Below are 24,070 nucleotides of genomic sequence, written 5' to 3' on the forward strand. Positions count from 1 at the left end.
AAAGAATTGACAGGTGTGTATATGTTGCGATTCAAGGGACTGAGTGTGGGTGGTAAAGTAAACCTGCAGTTATCCTGTGTGAATGTTCATCACATTCAGCTGGAGGTCAAAGTATGTGATATAGGAGATGCTGCATGGTGAGTAACCATTAAGGCCAGATGTGTCCACATGATACTGCCTAGGAGGATCTGAAGGCACACAGTGAGCTGGCCTATGAGATTGTGCTGCTTTAGTTTATAGGGAGTCTTGCAGCTAAGTCTTGAAGGGGCTGTAAGGGGCATTGGCTGGAGAGGAACTGATGATCTGGCTGTAGCAGGAGCCTGACTGAGTAGTCGGTTCAATCCTGTCATGTACAGATCTCGACAGGGAAAGTAAAAGGGATTGGTTGAGACATGGTTCTAAGAAGCAGAAGTAGTAATAGAGTAGTTGATACCATGTAGTGTTTACGGTCACTGCATCCACTTTTTATACACCGTCTGTGCATGGAAAACCTTGAAGCACAGTCTCTAATAATGGAGAAAATGATGTCCTGCACCGATCTAGTGATAGAATAGAGTAAAACTAAATGCAACCGTCCATTGTTGTGTGTAGAAGTAAGCCCCAGACCCCTTGCAATCTCTTGGTTATGCCCTATGTGGATAATGTGGATAGCGAATAACTTATCCAAATATAAATACCCTTTTAATGACCAAAATCCTAAAAGAGTAAAAAATTTGACCACTTATCTACTCTGAAGCACATAGTTCAAAGAGTTGCAAACTTTCCAATTGAAAAGACATTGGCTCCATTTAAGTCACAGGTCTGAACGTAGTCACGTAATAACATGTACACATTATTACTGCAACATAGAAGAACCGCTCTGCTCCTTTACTTCTACTTTAAACTGCTATAACAGTCTATGGAATTATAATGGAAGTCTATGGAACTTCCGACAATTCCGTATACCGGAAGTCTTGTAGACCTTCATTATAACCCTACATGCTCGCAGTAGTTCTTTAGGGCATAGATAAAGGGGCAGAATGTGCGTTACTGAGTGGAAAGAAGTCCTCCAAAAAAAAAACAACAACGATAATTTCTTTAGCCTTCGGGCCCTATTAGGCAGATCAGGCAGAATCGAACAGATATCGGCCCATGTAATAAAGACAACGATCATTATCTTTCAGCAGGTTTAAAAATTATAGGCTGATAAAACAGTATATGGAAAGTAATAAAGTATTACTTGCCTGTCCACGCTTCCCTGCATTACTTGCCTGTCCACTGAAGCATCTGAGGCCATCCTTGCCAGGCCGCTCAACCAGCCACTGTCTGTGGTGCTTTCCTGTCTTGGCCAGTGATTGGCTGAGTGGCCTGTCATTGCCAAGATGTATCAGCAGTGGTTGCAGTGAGCGGGGAGAAGTCAGGAGGACATAGCGGAGCATAGACAGGTAAGTATTACTTTATTATTTTCTATATATGCAGCAAGGACAGCATGGCTTGGTGGGGAAAAACTGGCTGGGTGTTAACATGACCCTTCAACTTTGTGCTTCGCAGTTTTCCCAATTGTACTGTAATGAAAACCAGTAAAAAAAAATCAGGCAATAATATAAGAATACCCTATAAAATATAAATGACACAAGCACCACTTTCTGAATCGGAATATCATTTATTATGTACAATACTGCACATGTTAAAGTCATTTTATCTTCATAACCATTACCCCTCCCAGAACACCTATCCCTCCGCAGTTCCAGTTCTCCCCTCTGCTATAAGCTTGATGTGTGGAATGCATTAGGCTTGATAGATGAAATAGAGGCACCCTATTCCTCGGAGACGTGCTTAGGTAGACCATAAAGCCTCTGATCACATGATTTGCACTGAAGACATTGGATATTATAGCTCATATACTGCTGGAGTTAAATGCTTTGTCTGAGAACTGGAGAAACCTACAGCGCTTAACAGGTTAACATCTGTCATCTTTGGATAAGGTCTGAAAAGTCCAGAAAGGGCTTTGGCATAAGAGTCCAAAATGCTTGGTATTCATTAAAACTGAAACAATGAATTGTTTTGGTGAGGGCACAATTTACGCCAAATTTACTGCAATGTACAATGAGGCCACACAGAAGACTCTAATGTAATGCACTTATCATTCTCTGGACAAGGGGACGCCGACTTGAACCTTGGAAATTAGATGAAAAAGTGACAAAATATAACTGACAAGTAATGTAAATGGTTTGGAGTTTTTTTTTTGCCATCATGTTGGTCCAAGATAGAACACAGCATGCCATGAGTTGACTCACCATTGCCAAGCACACAACAACACACAACATGTGCCTCATCAACTTCACTAATCACAAAGTAAGCCCCAAGACTGGAAAATGACAATACCCACCACAATGGCAAATATATACCACTCACCACCCACCCAAATGGATGTTTAACCCAACACTGACCCATAAGACATTAGGGTAAAAAAAAAGTCTGTATCATGGGGATCTTCCTCGAGAATGAGTATGGGATCATAGAACACTCCTAGTAAGGAGACGAGTATCATTTACATATATATTTTTCTATAATTATTTTCAAATATATTTTTAAATAATATTATATCTTTAAATAATTATTTTGCTTTACATTTTATAACTATTTGAAATGAAATTGAATTTAACAAACCATAAAAAGTATTTTGGTGTCCAGCCTTGTCTGGAGATGTGTGTGCACTCAGGGTAGTGCCCATGACTTTATTTCTGGTTCACAAACACTTAGTAGCAACCAACAACCCACAAAAAAGTGTTACATTAATATAAATCAGTGTTCATGTCAATGATAAACCTCACGCACTCATTTGTTATTGCTTCCACACTTATACGAGTGATAGACATTTGAAGACACGAGCCTTATGGCGGTCTACACAAGAAACAAGCAAATCACTGATACCAGAAACAGAATGGGCCCTTGGACACCACAAAAAATGATGGGGATGGCTTTAGGGTACTGGAGGCACTGCCTTTAACCCCTCATGGTAAATAATAATGCATTAAAACAATAGAAAGGAAGCCATGTGGATCATGTAAAAGTGGGGAGGCTTGGCAACACTGGTCACCTTTCAATAGAATTCTTGCTCACCCTCAGTTGGAGTGGAGACATTGCTATTGTTTTACTTAGACTTTTGTATGGGTTTGTTTTCATGATAAGTCCCTTTCTGTCGCTGTCCCATATAGGTAGGGGTCCTTGCCCTGGTCCTGAATGAACTCTTCCTTCTTCTCCCATTCTGCTGGCCAACCCCCATTGTGGAAGCTTGTGCTTTTGGTGGCACCATAGCTGCCGTACCCTCCGTAGCCCTGAGGCTGATCTTCACTCTCCTCGGCAAGCTCATCTTCATGGATGAACCCACATTTCTCATCGGTGGTTTCTTCAGGTTCTGCCCATGGCTGCTTTTCTCCCGAAGCGAATATGCCGTAGAAGATTACCCCACCATAGTGAACGAGAGAAGCAATAAGGAAGACATATTGCCACTCCTCTCGAGTCTAAATCAGAGTTCAAATTGAAAATGAATGACAAAAAGTTAGTGAAATTCATAATCTAAGTTTAAAACTATTATATTTCACAATTTTTATTATTTTCCGGTATAAATTTAGCAGTTATGACTCTAGAAGTGACATAATACGAATTAATTTGCTGAAATAAGAAAGTGCTGACAGGTGATAGAAGTGTAGAATATAAAAATGGATGGAAGCACCAGTGTAATTATAGACTAGTGGCACCGCTTCAGATTATCCATTATTCATAGTTAGAGAGCAGAATTAAGAATTTATGAATTTCTTATTCTCATTTCCATACCTTGTGCTTTGTCATGGCTCCTACAATCAAGGGACAAACCATTCCAGAGAGCGTTCCTACACCATTGGAAATACCCATGAGAATACTGGCATATCGAGGGGCAATGTCCAAGTGATTAACATTAAAACCTAAGATATGAATAGAGTAGAAGAAAAAAAAAAGGAGGACTATCATGAATAATTTATTTTTGGACAGCACGTCTCGAAGTTTCAAAAAACAAATATATTGAAAGCAATCATCTAGATGGCATTAAAAACAGTATTTTCTAAAAACAGACATGATATAATGATACAATGTTTCTGAGCCAGAACCATGAATCCCAGTTATATTTTTTTCAGTATTATGGATGTTTAGTATTGAAAGTAGTCTTTGACCAGTGCTAAGAGAGTCAACTAGGGCCGCAGCCCTTACATAAAAGTTGAAAGGGTTCCCAGCTCAGCTCCCACCTCCCTCTGAGGTCTTCCTCTGACATCTTTGAATCACATACATCCCAAAGTCACTGGGGTAAGAAGGTGACAGGGTATACTCTGTATAATGCCTCACCCCAGTAAAATATTTCTGACTAGTCAAAGTAAGTGAGGCAAACCCTTAAGGACTTTTTACACCAACCATAATCACTTGGTTTAAGTGTAATAGCTCCTGTAAAAGGCAACAATCAGTCAACATGCACAATGTTAGCTGTGAATCATCACAATTTACTATTGCCATAGATTAATACATTGCTACTGACATTACTTTAATTCATGACCCACCTGATATAGCAAAGCCGCTGAATCCTACTGCTAGAACAAGGAAAGAGATGGCTACTCCACGGGTGTGTGAATAACCCACAACTAGGAGAAGAGTAGCTTCCATACCAAAGCCTAGAGAAAAAACAGGGAGATATTAATTCACTTAATATCCATAGAAGAATTGTGGCACTCACCCATATAGCAGTTAAAAAGCCTTTATTGTAGCGGCTCGGTAACGACGCTGATAAGTGACTGATAAGCTTCGTTACCGAGCCGCTACAATAAAGGCTTTTTAACTGCTATATGGGTGAGTGCCACAATTCTTCTATGGATATTATTGGACATGTTGTGCTGTTTGTTGAGCAACACCACCAGCAGTATTGAGAGAATCCAATAGCGGGGATACTTATATCTGAGCCAAGCCGGGAAGGTAGTGGTGCCGGGAGAGGATATTCCCTCTTGATTGGACACATATTAATTTACTTAGTTGACATGTATTGCCCCACCTAGTTCACCTATTTCATCGGTCAAACATAGAGAGAATTGAAATATTTAAATATACTGTATTTTCTTACAATAGAACCCACTACTGGCATAAGAGGCTGCACAGATAGGACACAACCAATGTCCTATGACTAAACAGTGCCAGATTACAGCCCTATAAGAGATAGGCAGAACTGCCAGTGAATCAGTGAATGCTCCACCGGGGCTACTACACTTATTGCAATATCATAGAATCAGGCTAGACACCATTTTAGATATCACTGGTTTGATTGCATGGAGATCCAGAAGTTTAAAGAGAACTTTTATGTGGCCTGAACTACAAATCACTGGTTACCAGTGGCTTCTCCCCACCCCACCAGGCTTGATTGATAGATCTCTCCTTGGGTACAACTGGTTTGAGCCAAAGACAGAAATAAGTCCACCCTCAGAGGTTTTCTCCAGCCTATAAGTTTGTTTTAAAAATGGTGCTCAGTCATGAGGGGAGGAGAGTGCTGAAGCCATACTTACCTTTCTTGCTGCCTCTGTTGTGGAGCCCCTTCCTCCATGCACTGCATTTCCTGGTTAGTGATAGTTGCGAGACAAAAAGTACCAATCAGCTGTTGTTGTAGTTGTTGATTGGTTGAGGAGCATGTTGCGTGTTTACCACTAAACAGGTAGCATGGCGCACTGAGGAGGGGGCTCCATTACAGACATGCAGTGGGGCAGCAAGGTAGCTAAGTATATCTTTCCTTCGCCCTTTCCTATCTGAGATAGCAGATAGGAAGCTGAATGCTGGCAGTCCTACCAATGTTAAACTCACCAATCCAGAGAACAGGAAAGCAATTGTCCCCGTAGTAAATGGAGCACTCAGTGAGACTGCACGGCCACCATGAATGAATGCACGGCCATGTTGGCCATGCAGGTGTGTTGAGTGCTCTGTTTACTGTGGGGGCAACTGCATCTTTAGTCTCAGGATCTGTGGGGGATAACAAGCTAAGATGGAAATACCCCTTTACGCTATAGCATAGATAGTGATTGCTATGTGTTACTAGGCACGTGCATCTTCTAATATCTACTAAAATAAAATCATACCTCCACAGTTCATCATCTTACGGACATTGGTTGTAGACATGATTCTCTTGGTACGCAGGAAGTCAGCAATCTGTCCTCCAATAGGCACTATGATTGTCATAACCAAATGAGGGAGTGCGGAGAGAAGTCCAACCTGAAGGACATATACAGTTTAGGAAGCAGTTTAAAGCTTTATAACTAGTATACTAGTATATACTTTAGAATTACAAGGGTATTTCCAACATCACAACATAGTTAAACTTGTAGGACAAGCAAGATAAATACGCTTCCAAATACATTCATTATTATTTGCCTCCCATTTTTGACTGCTCATTGTCGGGGGAACTGACCACTGCTCTGTTCTAAAAGTAGTGGTCTGGCTGGTTTCTATACAGTGAATTTGTATTGTGATATGGTGTGTGTATATATATATATATATATATATATATATATATATATATACCACTACTTCTAGAGCAGATTGCCTGTCAGTTATCCAGACAATGAGCTGTCAACAATGGGAGGGCAAGAGCAGTATATCAGGAGAAGGAGGCAAGTTTGCTAAATGAAGGTATTTGCAAAAACTTAACGAACCCTTGAAGTTTACCTTTGTTGGTTGAGATGGGAATACCAAAGGAACCAATCAGATTGTGCTGATATGGTTCCCTGCAGCACAGTATAGATCTACAGCAGTATTTTATAAAGGAGAAAAAGGTGTTTTATTACACCGCCCGAGGCCAGGAGAGGGGCAGCAACTAGTTATCTGGGCCGGGACCCACCTGTGACTAGTCATGGCCCTCAGTCAGTGAGCAGTGCGGTGATGATTGACCTTCAAAGAGGCTACTAATGGGTCTCTCTACCTGTCAATCATTCCCGCAGTGTGTGCTGACAGGCAGAGAGCCGTGACTAGTCATGGATGGATCCCCATCCAGATGACTAGTTGCTGCCCCTCTCCTGGCCTCACGTGGTTGCTCGGAACCATGTCAGTACAATCGGCTGATTGATTCCCCTTTAAGCAATTCATTATATGGCGCCTATGCAACATATATTGTAAATCAAACACTAGGTCTCCTTCTGCAGCTTTTGTCATCCCGTCCCCTCCTGTGATCATTCAAGTCAAGAGTCACGGGCAACAGGAAGAAGCCAGTAAAAGTGCAGAATATAAATAATTGGATCTCTAGACCGTGGGGCAGTAACCACGCTGACCCACGCCTGTTCATATTTGATGAGCCTTTTTTTTTAATTAAAGGAGAAGTTCGGCAATTTTAAAAAACATATTAAAAAAACACTACTTACCTCTCGCCATGCTCCTAAAGCGCTGAATCACATGCTCCAGAACCCCTCTGGAAAGCATTTCCCCCCAAGTTCACGACTCCTGTCGGATTTGGGGGAAAACATTCTCTTGGCTGATGGACTGCCCGCTCTGCCAATCAGTAAATGCAGCGGTGTCCCATCTTGGCCACTGACTGGCTGAGCAGGCAATTCATCAGTCAGGTTGCGACGTTCAAGCAGCAAGAGATCATGTATCCTGGTGGGGGTCCCGGAGCCTGTGACATGGCTTTGCAGGCACGGGGAGAGGTGAGTAATCATTTTTTATCAGGTTCCCCCCTGCTCTTGCTGGCTGTCAATTTTTCAAATCGCTATTTAATGAACTTGTATTACCAGATGCGTCTATTCTTATGGCTTCATACCAGAAACAGGAGTAATTTCACTTGTGTTAACAAAAGTTGATGGAGAAAAAGCCACAGTCTGACTAAAGAGTAAACCACTACAGAAATGAACAAATTTTATGGTTTTGCTGTGTTTTCCCATCAATATTACAATAAAAAAAAAAAATCCGACCCCAGCAGCAGCAGATGATGGAAAGGCACAAGAGGGTTGGATTGCTTCTTTCATCAGATTACGTGAGCTGCTGACAGAAGTTCTCCCAATCCCGTCCTGAAATAACCCTGTTAAACTGGCTTTTAGGCTGCGTTTTATGACTTTAATGGTTCTCTCTGAGGTTTTAATCAAACCGGCGTGATGCTAAAATTATTTATTCAAGGAGACTATTGATCTCAGTTAGATTTTGCAAGTCAATAACACATTGTCTGCTACAGAATATACATACCTTACTGATTTCAAAGCCAAACACTTCTTCAAAGTACGCCGGCTGACTAATGAGCAGGAGATAGAAGGTCCAACTGCGGCAGAAGTTGGCGACAATGATGGCGTACACCGGCATTGAGGTAAAGAATTTTCGCCATGGTGTCTTGAATTTCTGTAATAAAGAACATTCACAACAAACATCATAAATATATGGTCATATAAAGGGAACATTTTAAAAGCAATCTGAAGGGTTTTCATTAAAAAGTGTTTTCTTAAACTTTCTCCTCTTCTAAGAGAAGAAACCAACTTTACTTACATGCAACTTGCGCGGGGCGCGAAGGAGCACGGACTCTCCCATAGACGGGCTATGGCACACTGAGGCAGGCGGGATTCTACCTGACTTATTCATTGTGAACATACCCTTAAAGAGTAACTATCAGCAGGTTAGACAAATCTAACTTGCTGATATATCCCTATTGTGCATGGGGTGCTGAGGATGCAGGTATGTCTCTTACCTTCATCCTTACGCCAATCCAGTTGCTAATGTAATGCTGTCGCTGTTAGGAGCACTGGGGGTGCTCAGAGCACTGCTCCGCCCCAAGAGTTCCAATCCAGGGTGGCCAGGGCGGGGCAGTACTCCAAACGGCCTTAACAGAGAGACACAATGACATTAACAACTGCACGGAAATGGCCTTCAGGATGAAGGTAAGAGACATACTATCATCCTCAGCGCCCTATACACAGTAGGGAGCTATCAGCAGGTTAGATTTGTCTAACCTGCTAATTGTTGCCCTTTAAGCACCTCCTGAACTAGAGCATGAATGTTTAGTTTAAGTCCATGAGATCAAGCAGCCAGACAAGGTCTCTAGTAAATCCGTCAGTAAGGCTCAAACTGGAACAGAAAGAAACAACTGTCCATCAGGCATTAGATACAGCTACATGGGAGACAATCCAGGATATCCAATGGAGCCTTAATAAGGTAGCCTGGTGGGGACTCATAAGGCCAGATAGAAGTGAGAGAGGAAAAAGAAAAACAAAAGTGGGGAGCATGGGGGTCAAGGACATGCAGAGCAAAACACCATTCACATACAAAAAAAGAAAGGACTGGTGAGTAGTTGAAAGACAGGACTACGCCTAGTTTCAATTTGTTTAAAGAATCATGCTGTTGACCGAAAGTATTTTTGCTGTGGGACTTAGTGATGTCATGTTAGTGAGACATGTCAAAAGTTTTGATCAGCCCTGGTCTGATTGTTCAGGCCTGTACTGATGATAAGAACAAGCCAGAAGAAGTCTGCGCTCTGCACTGTCCTCTACTGACTCTGTGTCACGTGATGAGTCGGGCTCCAAATGTAAGTCTATGGAGCTCACCCTTTTTACCAACACAGAGCGTGGAGCCTAACCCCTTCAGGACTGGACTAAATTTTTTTTTTTTTTGCGCTTTTGTTTTTTCCTCCTCGTGTTTAAAAGGCCATAGCGCTTAAATTTGTTCACCTACAGACCCACATGAGCCCTTATTTTTTGAGCCACTAATTGTACTTTGCAATGACTGGTTTAATTTTTGCATAAAGTACGCTGCAAAACCAGAAAAAAATTAAATGTGTGATAAAGTTGGGAAAAAAAATGCATTTTTTTTAATTCGGGGAGTATTTGTATTTACGCCGTTGACCCTGGGGTAAAATTAACTTGTTATATATATTCCTCAAGTTGTTACAATTACAACGATATGTAACTTGCATAACTTTTATTTTATTTGATGGCTTTTAAAAAAGTAAAACCCTTTTTAATAAATTTATGTTCCTTTCAAATCGCTCTATTCCCAGGCTTAGGCTATGTTCACACTACGTAAAACTAAGGCCCTAGTTCTCGCCGCAGAACTAAGGCCGTAGTTTTACGGGGTGGGACATAGCTTTATTTTTAATGGGATCCCGGCCGGAGCGTACACACATCGTATACACTCCGGCCGGGATCCCATGCGGCGCCGGAAAAAACTGACAGGTCAGTTTTCTGCGGCCAGAATTCAGTAAATTCCGGCCGCAGAAAGACCTGTCAGTTCACACAGTGAAGCGAGCGGCTCCGGCAGCTTGCTTCACTGTGGGCTAAGGGGAGCTCTGATGCAGAAGCACGCGGATGCGCCTGCATCAGAGCTCCGCGGCCGGAAAGATCACGGGTCACGGAACGGCCGGTTGTTCACATAGTGTGAACATAGCCTTATAATGCTTTTATCTCTTGGTCTATGGGTCAGGTGTCATTTTTTTCGCCATGATCTGTACTTTACGCGTGCGGCGATACCAAATATGTTTGTTTATTTATTTATTTTTATTTATAAAATGGGGAAAGGGGGGTGATTCTAACTTTTATTAGGGGAGGGGATTTTTTATTAATAAAAAAAATGTATTTACTTTTATACACACATAATAGAAGTCCCCCTGGGCGATCGGACCGTGCCCGCTAATTGCCGCGGTCCCGGGTTTACGAGTGGCGCCTGGGAATGAGGCGGTTCAGAGCGGGGTCGCCGCGCAGCCCCCTCTGAACTCCCCCACCCGCATGAGGACGTACAGTTACACCCTCGTGCAGGAAGGGGTTAAAAGACATTCAAAAGTTATATAAAAATAAAAAGTTACATAAAAAGTAAAATATAAAAAGATTTTTTTTGCCGAAAATTTTCCTTTATAAACTAAAGCTGAATTTTTATCTATAATGTGTTATACAAAAGTAATGCAATGCACACATTCTATGAACAATACACACAAAAAAATGCTGGTAATTCCAACATTGGTATGACAGCTTGTTAGTGAATTTATAGACTCACCGCTAAGGGGTTCAAGAAAGTTGTGCTTTCTCCAATGCTTTCTTCAATGTATTTTCTTTCTTCCTCTGAAATGGTAGGATGCTGTGCGGGACTCTCATAAGACACAAGAATCCAGAACATATACCACATAAGACCGAAGCTCCCTGCAGGCAAGATGCATATATTTTATTATACAAATAAAATAGGATAATAGGTATATACACATTCTGACATAACGAATTACAGAGCTGTACATTTATTTACCCTTTTACTAGGAATAAAATACTTGCATACTTGGTATTTAATTGTATTTATTACATATAATATATTTGCATACTTCTTTATGCTAATATATTATGTGTACAGGTTCATTTTTTGGACCGACGGCGGAATCCGCCTGTGTATAGAATGGAGTCTATGGCACAGGCGAAAATGCGCGCAGCTGCCAGAGTCGGCGAGCGGGTGCGAGCTGCAAAATCCACGACGTAGTGGATTCCGTATTCCATAGGGTGCACATACCCTCATATGGTGAACAATTTTAGGTTAACGATAAACGATCTTGATTACGATCGTTTATCGTTAAAAATTGCTTCATATAATAGAGCCCCTAGTGGGTTTTCCACTTTGGAGAAGGGTCCCCTTATAATAAAGTGATTAAATCCTGTTACTGGGAGCCCCAGCAAAAAGCTATAATCAGTGCAAGGACTCTGCCGAGAAGTGTTTAATTTCTATGTAGCGTCTCTACATGGCCATTAAACTAATGGGTTTGGGTCTTCTAGAGAGAGAGATGCTCTTAGTAATTGATCTTCTTTCTGGCTAACTGATGTCCTGAATCAGAGACCCTTTTCTACTAACTCAGATTTTCTGAAAATTATAAGTTTATAAGTTTATTATAAGTTTAATACATGTGCTGTAAAAATTAATCCTCCCTTAAATGTTAACTTACCATAGACATAGAAGACAGAGCTCCATCCTGTATACTGGACTAGTACCCCAGCCAATGGCATGGCCACCACTGCTCCAGCATAGGAACCTACAAAACACTTTGATTACCACCTTAAAAGCATTTTGCTAGTGCATTGTTTTTACTATCCCCTTCACTATACAGTAATACTAAGTTCTAATGTAATCAGATTGGGGTCAGTACTGGAGAGCTGTGAACACCATTTCATGGGCAGAATTCATGTTTAGAAGTACAGTGTCTATTAGAATTTTAGTAGTAACATTACTATATGACTTATACTGTAGATCAGCTTTAAGTCACTCATTTTTCCCTGTTTTTTTTATGGTTTACTTGGAAAGAATAGGGTATAAAAGTGAATCTTTGCAATGGAAAGCCGAGTATTTTTCAATGTGTTCATCAAGAAATGGTTAATTATCTGTAACAGGGCCTTTACTGACCACGTGCTGTTTGTAATAGTGGGGTTTCTTGAGTAGCAGATGGGCCTTGTGTGTTTCTAATGTCTAGTGTGTATGTTTTTAGATTTGTAATGTGTGTTATATATTTAGCATTTGTATTGTGCTTATGTATTTAGCCTTTGTAATGTGTGTATGTATGTAGTGTTTGTAATGTGTGTATGTATGTAGTGTTTGTAATGTGTGTATGTATGTAGTGTTTGTAATGTGTGTAAGTATTTAGCCTTTGTAATGTGTGTATGTATTTAGTGTTTATAATGTGTGTATGTACAGTATTACATGTTTGAAATGCGTGTACAGTATGTATTAAGTGTTTGTAATGTGTATGTATTTAGTGTTTGTAATGTGTGTATGTATTTAGTGTTTGTAATGCGTGTACGTTATGTATTTAGTGTTTGTATTGCGTGTATGTATTTAGTGTTTGTAATGCGTTGAATTTAGATTTGTAATGTGTATGTATGTATTTAGTGTTTGTAATGTATATTGTACTGTGAGGGCTCTAACTAACCTGAGGATGGGTACAATGACTAAATGTTGAGTGAGAAACTTCGAGTGCACTGCTTGTAATGTAATGTGTATGTGTAACATGTGTATATATGTAGTATATGCACATATCTAGCATTAGTAATGTGTGTATGTAGTGTTTGTAATTTGTGTATGTATCTGGTGTTTGTATGTATGTAGTGTTTGCATATATGAAGTATTTGTAAAGTGTGTGTATGTATGTAATGTTTGTAATCTGTTTATGTATTTAATATTTGTAATGTGTGTATGTAGTGTTTGTAATGTGTGTGTATGTATGTATTGTTTGCACATATCTAGTAAGTGTGTATGTGTATAGCATGTAAATATGATTGCTAATTTTCATCAAAGGGGTCATTCATTTTCTTAGCCTGTAGAAGCCCCTGAGGAGGCCATACATGCTCTTTCTAATCAATAACTGTGCATTATTAATGTATTTATCTTTAAAAGACCTGAAGGACTGTTTTTCCTTTAACAATATTATACAGCCTATTTCCTGGCATCCAGTGTGTTCAAATGTCATTCATGAAAACATCTGGGACTGGGATTTATAGACAGGGGGTAAAAAAATAAATCTGTGCAGTATTGAAACTGGAACGTTTCCTGAATAATTGAAAAAAATACATATAGCACGTAAATATGTTTTAAATACCCATTTCTGTGCAGTTTCATAGCTAGAGCTTTTTCTTAAAGGGCAACTCCATAAAGTTTTCTTTCTTTCACTTCATGTGGTGTCAGAAAGTGCCAGAGATTTGTAACTTATTGTCTATAAAAAAAATCTCAGGTCTTTCCATACTTATCAGCAGCTGTATGTCATAGACATAGATATGTGGGACATACAGCAGCTGATAAGTGCTTAAAGACCTGAGATATTTTTAATAGAAGTATATTACAAATCTCTGGCATTTTCTGATGCCAGTTGATTTGAAAGAACAAATAATTAGCCGGAGTTGCCCTTTAAGTCTGGATAAGAGTAATATGGCCATCAATTCAGTTCTTGTAGGGGTTGCCCCTAGCTTTCTTGCTTAGCAATGATCTCTTGTTACACAATAAACATTGAAGCCTCTGGGCCTCGTTTTAATATCTGTAGTCTCCCACGTACCATGTGACTACTACCTATAAGCCCAATATATATACAACCCCGAGGGCATGCATCATTCAGTTGTCCAGCAAATCAGTGTGATATCCCTGAGAGGGACGACATTACTGCTAACCACGTCACTCAGCTTTGCCACCCAACACACAGAGGTGAACACTTAAGCCGTCGAAAAGAACATTTTGAATTCAAGGGCATTGACCTACTTTACCCAATCGTTCTGCAAGCATTAAGACTGACTTATTTCAGCTGGCACCAAACGTCACCAAGCTTTTTTTTTCTTTCCACTTACAAGTATGAAATGGCCAATTTCTTAAATGTCTGCGTAAAAATGACAAAGCTTGACAAGGCTTATATTTTTAGAGGCGTGCTTCTAATAAAGTTCTCACTCTTCATATATAAGAAGACAGAGAAATGTTGATATGTGATCAGTCAGGCTAGGAAGAGTCTTATACCAAGGATGGCAATTCCTTGTCAGTTTTCACACCTGCTCAATGTCGCTCATGAGGACAATAAACATGACATATAGAGTGATTAAAGAGACAAGCTGTAAATTATATGGAGATTACGTTACCACAGAAAGCTGTCGTAGCCAGTCTACTGCGTTCCAGGGGTGGCGCCCACTTGCTCCAGATCCCATGGCATGCTGGGTATGTTACTCCCTTAATTATAAAGGTAAAGCACAGGTGTTAATAATATGGCACTGGGTACTAGGATGGAACAAAAAAGTAGACAAACAATAAACACTCCATTATTTACATGGTGGAAACTGCTCTTTCAGATACTAGGTCCTGGAATTCTGCCCAATTGTAAACTCCAAGAAGTTCCCAATACACTATGGGATTTACTGCACCTCTAAAGAAACCCAGCATGGGACATGGGGCGGGATTTAAGACAGGTTGCTTGTGACAGATATCGCTGAGAAAATCCAATAAAGTACATGTTTTGTGCCCAAATGACTACAAAGCTAGACTAAAAGACATTGGGCTGGCCATAACTACAGATACTAGAGCACGTGCTGTAATATAACAGCAAGGTTTCAAGGGTGTAAAATGGATTGCTTTGCATTTTAAAAGCTGCCATAGAATATAGTAACATTTATGTAAAAAACTCCCTTGTTGATTTGAGAAAACATTGGTGATGCCATATTTACCTCCACTAATCCCTGCAGGATCCTGACGAAAATAACACACCCATAATGCACTCTGGCAGCTGACGGGATTAGCATGTTTAACGTTGATGTGGCAACTATAGCAAATCCAAAGACCCTGAGAAGAAAAGAGAACATGGTTTAATGCAAGGCCCATTAATATAACCAGCTCATACATGTAGAATTTATCCTCTCCATATCCTCACATGCGTAGTGTCTCAATATCAGGTCAGCTATATGTAGGCACATCATATTGTCATATACTTTTACCCATGAAATGCACAGACATGATGGGTCCAGAAAAACAGACGCTCTTTGCTGTTTCTCTCAGTAGTTGGGGGCCCTGAACAAGGGACTTTCTCCTATGTTTTACAACATGAGTTGTAAATATGGCCCTGATCTAAAAATCCCCATACACCTTATACTCACATAAGCTGTATGGGGCTCTCCCGAACGACCATCAGCAGGTGGTGTTGATGGAGACAGTGGTCTGGCATGATGGAAAATCACTGCCCATCCCTTTTGTTCTGGGAGAGATAAGCCACAGCCATAGCTTTCTCGAGCAAACCTCAAGCATGCTCGGGTTTGTCTAAACCCAAACGTGCAGCATTTGATTATTGGTGGTTGAAGAAGTTGGATGCAGCCCATAGGCTGCCTGGAAGACATGAATACAGCCATAGGCTATATCTTTGTTTTTCAAGACTCCCTAGGTCTGCATCCAACTTCTTCAGCCACTGGTAATCAAATGCCACATGCTCAGGTTCAGACCAACTCATGCTCAAGGTTCACTCATCTCTTATATCCATGCTCAATGTTCATCCACTTTACTTTATACTGCTGCTTCCTTGTTCAGAGTCAATGCAGTATATGTAAATACTGTTATCAGAAACATGGCTAACACATACTGAGCCATGTAAACTTTTAGTTTTCTTATTGGTGACCAGTGACCACTTGTTGTAAAATAGCACAGCTACATATTAAAGAATGTGAGAATGAAATGATGGATATTTAAAGCCAGGGTGATGCATGCCGCAGTTTCTTCTTGCTTTGTCTTGCAGAGCTAAAGAGCCCCAGGTGTCTCAAAGAAGTTAACTTTGGTTGTTTATTACAAGCTTATCTAACGTCAACCCATATCTAAATATATATCTGTATACATCTTATCTGTGTCTTTCGACAGGGGCTTCATGACATTTGTGTTTTCTCCCCAGCAGGGAGATGGAGCCCAACTGCAGTGAGGCCCCGCCTAGATGACACTGTCCATATAGGGGAGTGGAGCCCAACTGCCATGAAACCCCGCCTAGGTGACACTGTCCACCAATAAAATGAAGCGATTTTGGAGCAGAAAGAAGACACAGACAAGTGTTATACAGGTATATATTGGATGTGAAGCATCTAAGCTTTTGGATGGTGCGGAGAACTACACATACATATCACTTTAAAAGGCCAGCTTATTGGATCTTCGCTTTGTGTTTGCTGTTTCCAAGTTTAGTAAACTTCTTGCACTCCTCTTCTTTCCTTTTTGGACATGTGATGTCAGCTGCTAATATGTGGCTGATGTCACATGTCCAAAGCCAAGAAGAAGAGGGGTGCAGGAGCCGTAGGGGTGGAACAGTGACCTTCCGGTGCAAATAGCCGTGTATTAGGCTGCTGCCCAAGATGTTCACTGAACTGGAGAAGAAAGAAATGCTGCTGGGGAGCAATGTGAGCAGTAAGTATATTTTTCTTTACATGAAAGCTGGTACACATGGGGGTGGGGGGAATTCAGTACACAGGAGGCTATACTATGTGGGATTCACACAATAGGGATATTTTAGGCTACATGGGGACTATACTATAGTGGCTAAAGCTTAGAGAGAACATTGTCAGTTTGTATATAATAGTTTGGTATATTGTGAGCACTAGATGGTTCTTTCCCCTGTTCATTTTCTTGTTAACAAGCTAATGCTTTTTCCACTTACTCCAGGACACAGGCAGCAGATTAACACTGGCAGATTGTGTGACACATCCACTGCTGTGAACTATAAATGCAGAACACTTGGACTATTTACAGAAGTCTTGCCTTGGTTTTGTTTACTGCACCAGGCGCAGGAAGTGTCATGAACATATATAATAAAGCAAATATATATATATATATATATATATATATATATATATATATATATATATATATATATAAAGCAATGCATCTACAGGTTTTTGTCTAGTTTTTTTTATTAACAGCCCTCGATCTGCAGAAAACACATACAGACTTGAGACTAAGGTGGCAGCTGCCGGCTGGAAAACATCAGTTTGTACTAATTTACCTCTTTGGAGCATTTGTGGATTTTTTTTTACATCTGTATACTGCTAGGCTATATGACATGCCTGAAAATGTTTGTGTGCCATAACTCCTACAGACATCTATGGAGAGACACATGCACAATACCTCTCCATTCAGATGTGGCTGCAGTCAGATAGATAGAGGCATAATTTAAATCTCCTAGGTCCCAATGCAAAGTCTGTTATAAGGCCATATACCTACCATGTATATACTGTGTAACAGGCTTTGTAAGCTAACACGGGGGGTTGGCCATACAATATGCCCTTTAAGCTCATTATTTGGAAGCCAACCAGGGAAGATCCGTATTGAAGTTTATTACAGTGATTACAGTCCTTTTTTCAAGTTTACATCTGTGCCTTGCTACCTTATTCTACATAAAACGCCATGGGAACCCCAACACTAGTACCCAGGCACTACACCCATAAGAGTGCCAATGGCTGAAGAAGTTGGATGCAGTAATCAAATGTCACTTGCTTGAGGTTGGCTGATCTCTATATACAGTAGGTCCAAAAATCTTAGTCCAGTCATTGCGACACCTACTAGAAACCATCCCTTTATACAAGTGCACACCACATTACTATGCTAGACTGGAATGGCTATGTATCCAGACAGTGAGTAAGGGCCCTATTACACTGCCTGATATTAGGAGCAACTGAGCGCCAACCTGTCAGGTCAGCCATCGCTTGCTCCTTGTTGCCCGCTTGCTGTTGGTGCTATTGCAAACACAGAGAGCTGCACGGTGAGCTGCAGGAGGGGCTGCCCGGACAATCTTTAGATCATCTGGGTGGCCCATAGAGGATAGTCGATCAGAGCCGATTCTAGGTTTTCTGCTGCCTGAGGCGAGACCTGAAATGGCGCCCCCCCCCCCTCTCATGCCCACACTGACTCATTACACCGTGTATACACAATCCTGCTCCACCATAAGTCACCCTATCCCAGCACTACCTTCCATCCTTGGTGAGGACAAGACAGAAAAAGTTTCCAATTCCACCAAAGTGTAAACAACTCTTCAAGGGTAATGATCACTTGTAGTGTAGTGATGTGTGACACGTATAACAATACCTGCCAAGTGTCTGCAGTCCTGACTTCCTTGCATTCTATGTCTGTGTCCAGTTATCATCTGCAGGTCATGGGGTCAATGCAGTTAGTGGTGTGTAGCAGACAGTATAGTTTATGGCCACTCCATAAAATCTGCCGCTCTTCAAAGCTGCCGCCCTGAGCAGTAAACTCATCTTGCCTCATGGCAGAAGCAGCCCTGAGCTGAATAATATTCAGCCAACCAGCTGCATATAATTAAACATTTCACTTTCTATATTATATCCTAATGGTGCGTTTACACGGAGTGATTATCATTCGAATTTTCGCAATAATGATCGCATTTGAGCTATAATCTGCTCGTGTAACCACAGTGAACGATCAAGCGACAAACGATAAGTCATTCATCGTGATCTTTCAACAGGTTCTCAAATCATTGTTGGTAGTTCACTGATCGCTTCGTGTAAACAGTCGATTCACCCTATGTGTGAGATCGGCTTAAGCGATCTTAAACGATCACAATAACGATTGTGGGTGTCTAGTGGGTGTATTTATAGTTATAGTATGGATATTTATATATTGTATATTTTTCAGTATACACACTATGAGGGAGATTTATTTAAAGAGGACCTGTCACCCCCGGTGCCGGGGTGACAGGCTCCCGACCCCTTGCTAGAGTGCCTCATACTTACTTGGTCGTGCCGGGTCCCGCTTCTTCGGTCGGTCCCGGGATGGAGATATCCTCGCGGGAAGCCAGGCATGTGCGCCGCTGAGATGGGTCGGAAAGTCACAGAAAATGAATGGTGAGTCCGACGCTACATTCATTCTCTATAAGCGTCGGACCCATCTCAGCGGTGCGCGCACTGGGCTTCCCTCTGTCTCGGGACTAGCCGAAGAAGCGGGACCAGGCACGATCAAGTAAGTATGAGGGGCTCTAGCGGGGGGGTCGGGAGCCTGTCACCCTGGCATCGGGGGTGACAGGTCCTCTTTAACCCCTTAAGGACAGAGCCTGAAATGGCCTTAATGACAGAGACAAATTTTATGAATATGACCAGTGTCACTTTAGTCATTAATACCTTCGGGATGCTTTTACCTATCCGGCTGATTCTGAGATTGTTTTCTCGTGACATATTGTACTTTACATTTCTGGTAAATTGGAGTCGATACTCATAACAAATCTTTATGAAAAAAACCCAAATAATGTGAAAAAATGCATTTTTCCAACTTTGAAACTTTTTTGCGTATACAGAAAGTGGTTATACCACATAAATTATATATTAAATAGCATTAGCAACATGTCTACTTTATGTTGGCGGCATTTATTAAACTATTTTTCATTTTTTTTACACAATAGGGAGCTTAAAACATTAGCAGCAAATTTCCAAATTTTCAGTAAAATTTCAAAATCAGATATTTTTAGGGACCTGTTCAGGTTTAAAGTGTATTTGAGGGGCCTGTATGTTAGAAAGCCCCACAAAGCACCCCATTTCAGAAACTGCACCCCCCAAACTCTGCAAAAGCACATCCAGAAAGTGTTTTACCCCTTTAGGGGAGTCACAGAAATAAAAGCTAAGTGTGTAAGGAATTTGAAAATTTTAATTTTCTGTGCAGAAATTTTATTGTAATCCAATATTTTTCATAATTATAAACCTATTACCAGAGAAATGCACCCCAATAATTATTGCCCCGTTTCTGCAGTTTATAGAAATACTCCATATGTGGCCCTATTGCGCTATTTGACGCAACCACAAGCCTCAGATATAAGGGAGCGCCTAGTGAATTTCAACGCCTCCGTTATATTTGGTCATTTTTGACTGTACCACTTCAGGTTGGCAGAGGCTCTGGGGTGTCAAAACCTAAAAAACACCCCTAAAGGGACACCATTCAGAAAACTACACCCCTCAAGGAATGTAACAAGGGGTGCGGTGAGCATCTGGACCCCACAGGTGCTTCACAGATTTTCCGAACAATATGGCGTGAAAAAAGAAAAATTTATTTTTTACACTAAAACGTTGTTCTAGCCTTCAATTTTTCATTTTCTTAAAGGGATAAGAGGCAAAAAAAGACAAAAAATGTGTAGCGCAGTTTCTCCCGAGTACGGAAATACCCCACATGTGGCGATAAAGTGCCAAGGGGGCTCAGGACGAGCCTCCAAAGGGAAGGAGCGCCAATTGGCTTTTGGAAGCTGAATTTCACTGAAAAGGATTTCAAGGGCCATGTCGCATTTACAGAGCCCTCGTGCTGCCAAGACACTGGAAACCCCCCACAAGTGATTCCATTCTGGAAACTACACCCCTCAAGGAATCTAACAAGGGGTGCAGTGAGCATATGGACCCCACTGGTGACGGGCACAAATGTGGAACAATGTGACGTGAAAGGGAAAAATTTCATTTTTTCACTTTCATGGCACAAATGTGCCCGTCATCAAGGGGTCCATATCCTCTTTTCCCCCCCTGTTAGATTCCTTGAGGGGTGCAGTTTCCAGAATGGGGTCACTTGTGGGGGGTTTCCAGTGTTTTGGCAGCACGAGGGCTCTGTAAATGCGACATGGCGTTCATCATCCATTCTAGCCAAATCCAACCTCCAAAATCCAAATGGCGCTCCTTCCCTTCGGAGGCTTGCCCTGCGCCCACATGGCGCTTTATGTCCACATGTGGGGTATTTACGGACTCGGGGGAAATTTCTCTACACATATTGTGTGTTTTTTTCTCTTTTAACCCCTTGTGAAAATGATAAATTCAAGGCTAAACCAACATTATAGTGTAAAAAATGTAATATTTCATTTTCACGCCACATTGTTCCACATTTGTGCCCGTCACCAGTGGGGTCCATATGCTCACTACACCCCTTGTTACATTCCTTGAGGGGTGTAGTTTCCATAATGGGGTCACTTGTGGGGGGTTTCAACTGTCTTGGCAACACAGAGGCCTTTTGAATGCAACATGGCCCCTCAAAATCCATTCCATCCAAATCCAGCCTTCAAAAACGAAATGGTGCTCCTTCCCTTCGGAGGCTTACCCTGCACCCGTATGGTGCTTTATGTCCACATGTGGGGTATTTACGGACTCAGGGGAAATTGCGCTACACATTTTGTTTTTTTTCTCCTCTTTTAACCCCTTGTGAAAATGATATATTCAAGGCTAAACCAACATTATAGTGTAAAAAATGTAATATTTCATTTTCACGCCACATTGTTCCACATTTGTGTCCGTCACCAGTGGGGTCCATATGCTCACTACACCCCTTGTTACATTCCTTGAGGGGTGCAGTTTCCATAATGGGGTCACTTGTGGGGGGTTTCAACTGTCTTGGCAACACAGGGGCCTTTTGAATGCAACATGGCCCCTCGAAATCCATTCCATCCAAATCCAGCCTTCAAAAACCAAATGGCGCTTCTTCCCTTCGGAGGCTTACCCTGCACCCGCATGGCGCTTTATGTCCACATGTGGGGTATTTCCGTACTCAGGGGAAATTGCTCTACATATTAAATGTTTTTTTTTATCTTTTAACCCCTTGTGAAAATGAAAAAACATGACAAGATTAATAATTTAGAGTAAAAATTTTACAAAAATTACACTAAATGTTGGTCTAGCCTTGATTTTTTTCCATTTCCACAAGGGGTTAAAAAAGAAAATGAACACAAAACGTGTAGGGTAGTGTCCCCTGAGTACGAAAATACCCCACATGTGGGCATAATGTGCCATATGGGCACAGGGCAAGTCACCAAAGGGACAGAGCGCCATTTAGAGGCTGGAATGGAGGATGGAGGCCATGTCGCAATTACAAAGCTCCTGTGCTGCCAGGACAGTAGAAACCCCCGACAAGTGACCCCATTCTGGAAACTACACCCCATAAGGAATCTAACAAGGGGTGCAGTGAGCATATGGACCCCCCTGGTGACGGGCACTTACGTAGAACATGTGCCGAGAAAATAAAAAATAAAATTTTTTTCACTTTCACGTCCCAAATGTGGCCGTCACCAGGGGGCCATATCCCCGCTGCCCCCCTTCTTAGATTCCTTATGGGGTGTAGTTTCCAGAATGGGGTCACTTGTGGGGGGTTTCTACTGTCCTGGCCGCACAGAGGCTTTGTAATTGCATCATGGCATCCTCTAATGGGAATGGCGGCCATACCTACTTAGCTGGGGAAAAGGGACAATTCTAATTTATTTGGGGTATTGGGCTAATTATTAGTTTATAAGGTTGGAAATGACAGGTGTCCATCAAACTCAACCTGTGTTGATCCAGAGGAAGGCAAAAAATCCTCGTGAGGCAGACGACAGTAGCCTCATCACAGGGGAAAAATTCCTTCCCGACTCCATAATGGCGATCAGAATAATCCCTGGATCAACGTGACCCCTGAAATAGGAATAAGGGACAGAATTTAGATAATGTAGAACCCCAGTGACGTGTGGTGCGCCTTGGAGCGATCCAGTATGCAGAGGCCGGGGTGATCAGGACAGGTGTCACACTGGAAAATGGCGTCCTTCCTGATCCCCCTGTTACCCCACACTCTGCACTTCTTCTGGGGTCTCCCTTTCTCCAGTGTGGGGGACGTCACCTGGAAAATGTTGTCCTGGTGTGATACGGGGTCCCTCATATCCAGAAGCGCTGGGGCCGCTATATGGCTGCTAAATATTAGGGCGCTATTACTATTTCTGATATGTTCGGATCGTGCCGCAAGCTACAGGGCAGCGAGGGACCGGAAGAGGGGGTGCTGGTATAAAAGTTATCCCCGTACAGGTGGTGACCTTTATCCAGCAGTGGGAAGATCAGTTCCCGGACGATCTTCCCATTAACTCCGAGGATGGGGGGGGGGGAGTGGGCATCTGGGGGCTGGATTCGGGTGTCCCTTCCTACATACACTCTAAGGGTACATGCACACTGCGGAATCGCGACAGATAACCCTTCGTGCATTCCACAGCTGGCACCCGCCGGCGGACTGATGCAGGCGCACGTCTCCATCCATGTCATAGACTCCATTCTATGCACGGGCGGATTCCGCTCTCCGTCCAACGTGTTCATTCTTTGGATGGACGACGGATTCCGCCCGTGCATAGATTGGAGTCTATGACACGGGTAGAGACATGCGCCCGCATTAGTCCGCCGGCGGGTGCCAGCTGCGGAATGCACGAAGGGTTATCCTTCGCCATTCCGCAGTTTGCACGTACCCGAAATCTGTAAGTGTACCCTGAGGTACGCTCACAGAGTTTGTAGAATTTCACACCATACTGTGATCTCTTATTGGGACGGTACTGGCGGAAAAGACGTGTCTGGGGGGCAGCGTACGCTACGCTACCCCCAGACACGTCACTGGATGATGAGGATGAATGGAGGAAAGAAGGATCCCCCCCATTCATCCTCACTGGCTGTTTCGGTGTCGGAGGTAATAATAACGTATCCCTCTGACGCTGAAAACACCCTGGGGGCCATCTTTATACGGGGATTGGTATATAGGGTATGTAGTGGTGTAGTGTCAAACTTTATTCAATGTAGTGTGGTGTAATGTAGTGTTTTTTACGTGATTTTTTACAGTAAGTATAAAAAAAAAACCT

General features: G+C 42.0%; 1 protein-coding gene across 1 annotated transcript in view; it reads right to left on the minus strand.

The window, feature by feature from the left end:
• Nucleotides 1-1,706: 1,706 nt before the first annotated feature.
• The window catches only part of LOC138768723 (vesicular glutamate transporter 1), a 52,730-nt gene continuing 30,366 nt past the window's right edge, over nucleotides 1,707-24,070 (minus strand). The window contains exons 5-13 of the mRNA XM_069946680.1: nucleotides 15,165-15,279; nucleotides 14,586-14,673; nucleotides 11,924-12,010; nucleotides 10,999-11,141; nucleotides 8,212-8,361; nucleotides 6,123-6,255; nucleotides 4,569-4,679; nucleotides 3,817-3,944; nucleotides 1,707-3,503 (exon numbers count right to left, since the gene is read on the minus strand). Coding sequence (XP_069802781.1) covers nucleotides 3,162-3,503; nucleotides 3,817-3,944; nucleotides 4,569-4,679; nucleotides 6,123-6,255; nucleotides 8,212-8,361; nucleotides 10,999-11,141; nucleotides 11,924-12,010; nucleotides 14,586-14,673; nucleotides 15,165-15,279 — 1,297 coding nt within the window. The 3' untranslated portion in view covers nucleotides 1,707-3,161. The remainder of the gene's footprint in view (nucleotides 3,504-3,816; nucleotides 3,945-4,568; nucleotides 4,680-6,122; nucleotides 6,256-8,211; nucleotides 8,362-10,998; nucleotides 11,142-11,923; nucleotides 12,011-14,585; nucleotides 14,674-15,164; nucleotides 15,280-24,070) is intronic.

This window comes from Dendropsophus ebraccatus, chromosome 12, assembly GCF_027789765.1.
Source record: "Dendropsophus ebraccatus isolate aDenEbr1 chromosome 12, aDenEbr1.pat, whole genome shotgun sequence".
NCBI classification, from domain to species: Eukaryota; Metazoa; Chordata; class Amphibia; order Anura; family Hylidae; genus Dendropsophus; species Dendropsophus ebraccatus.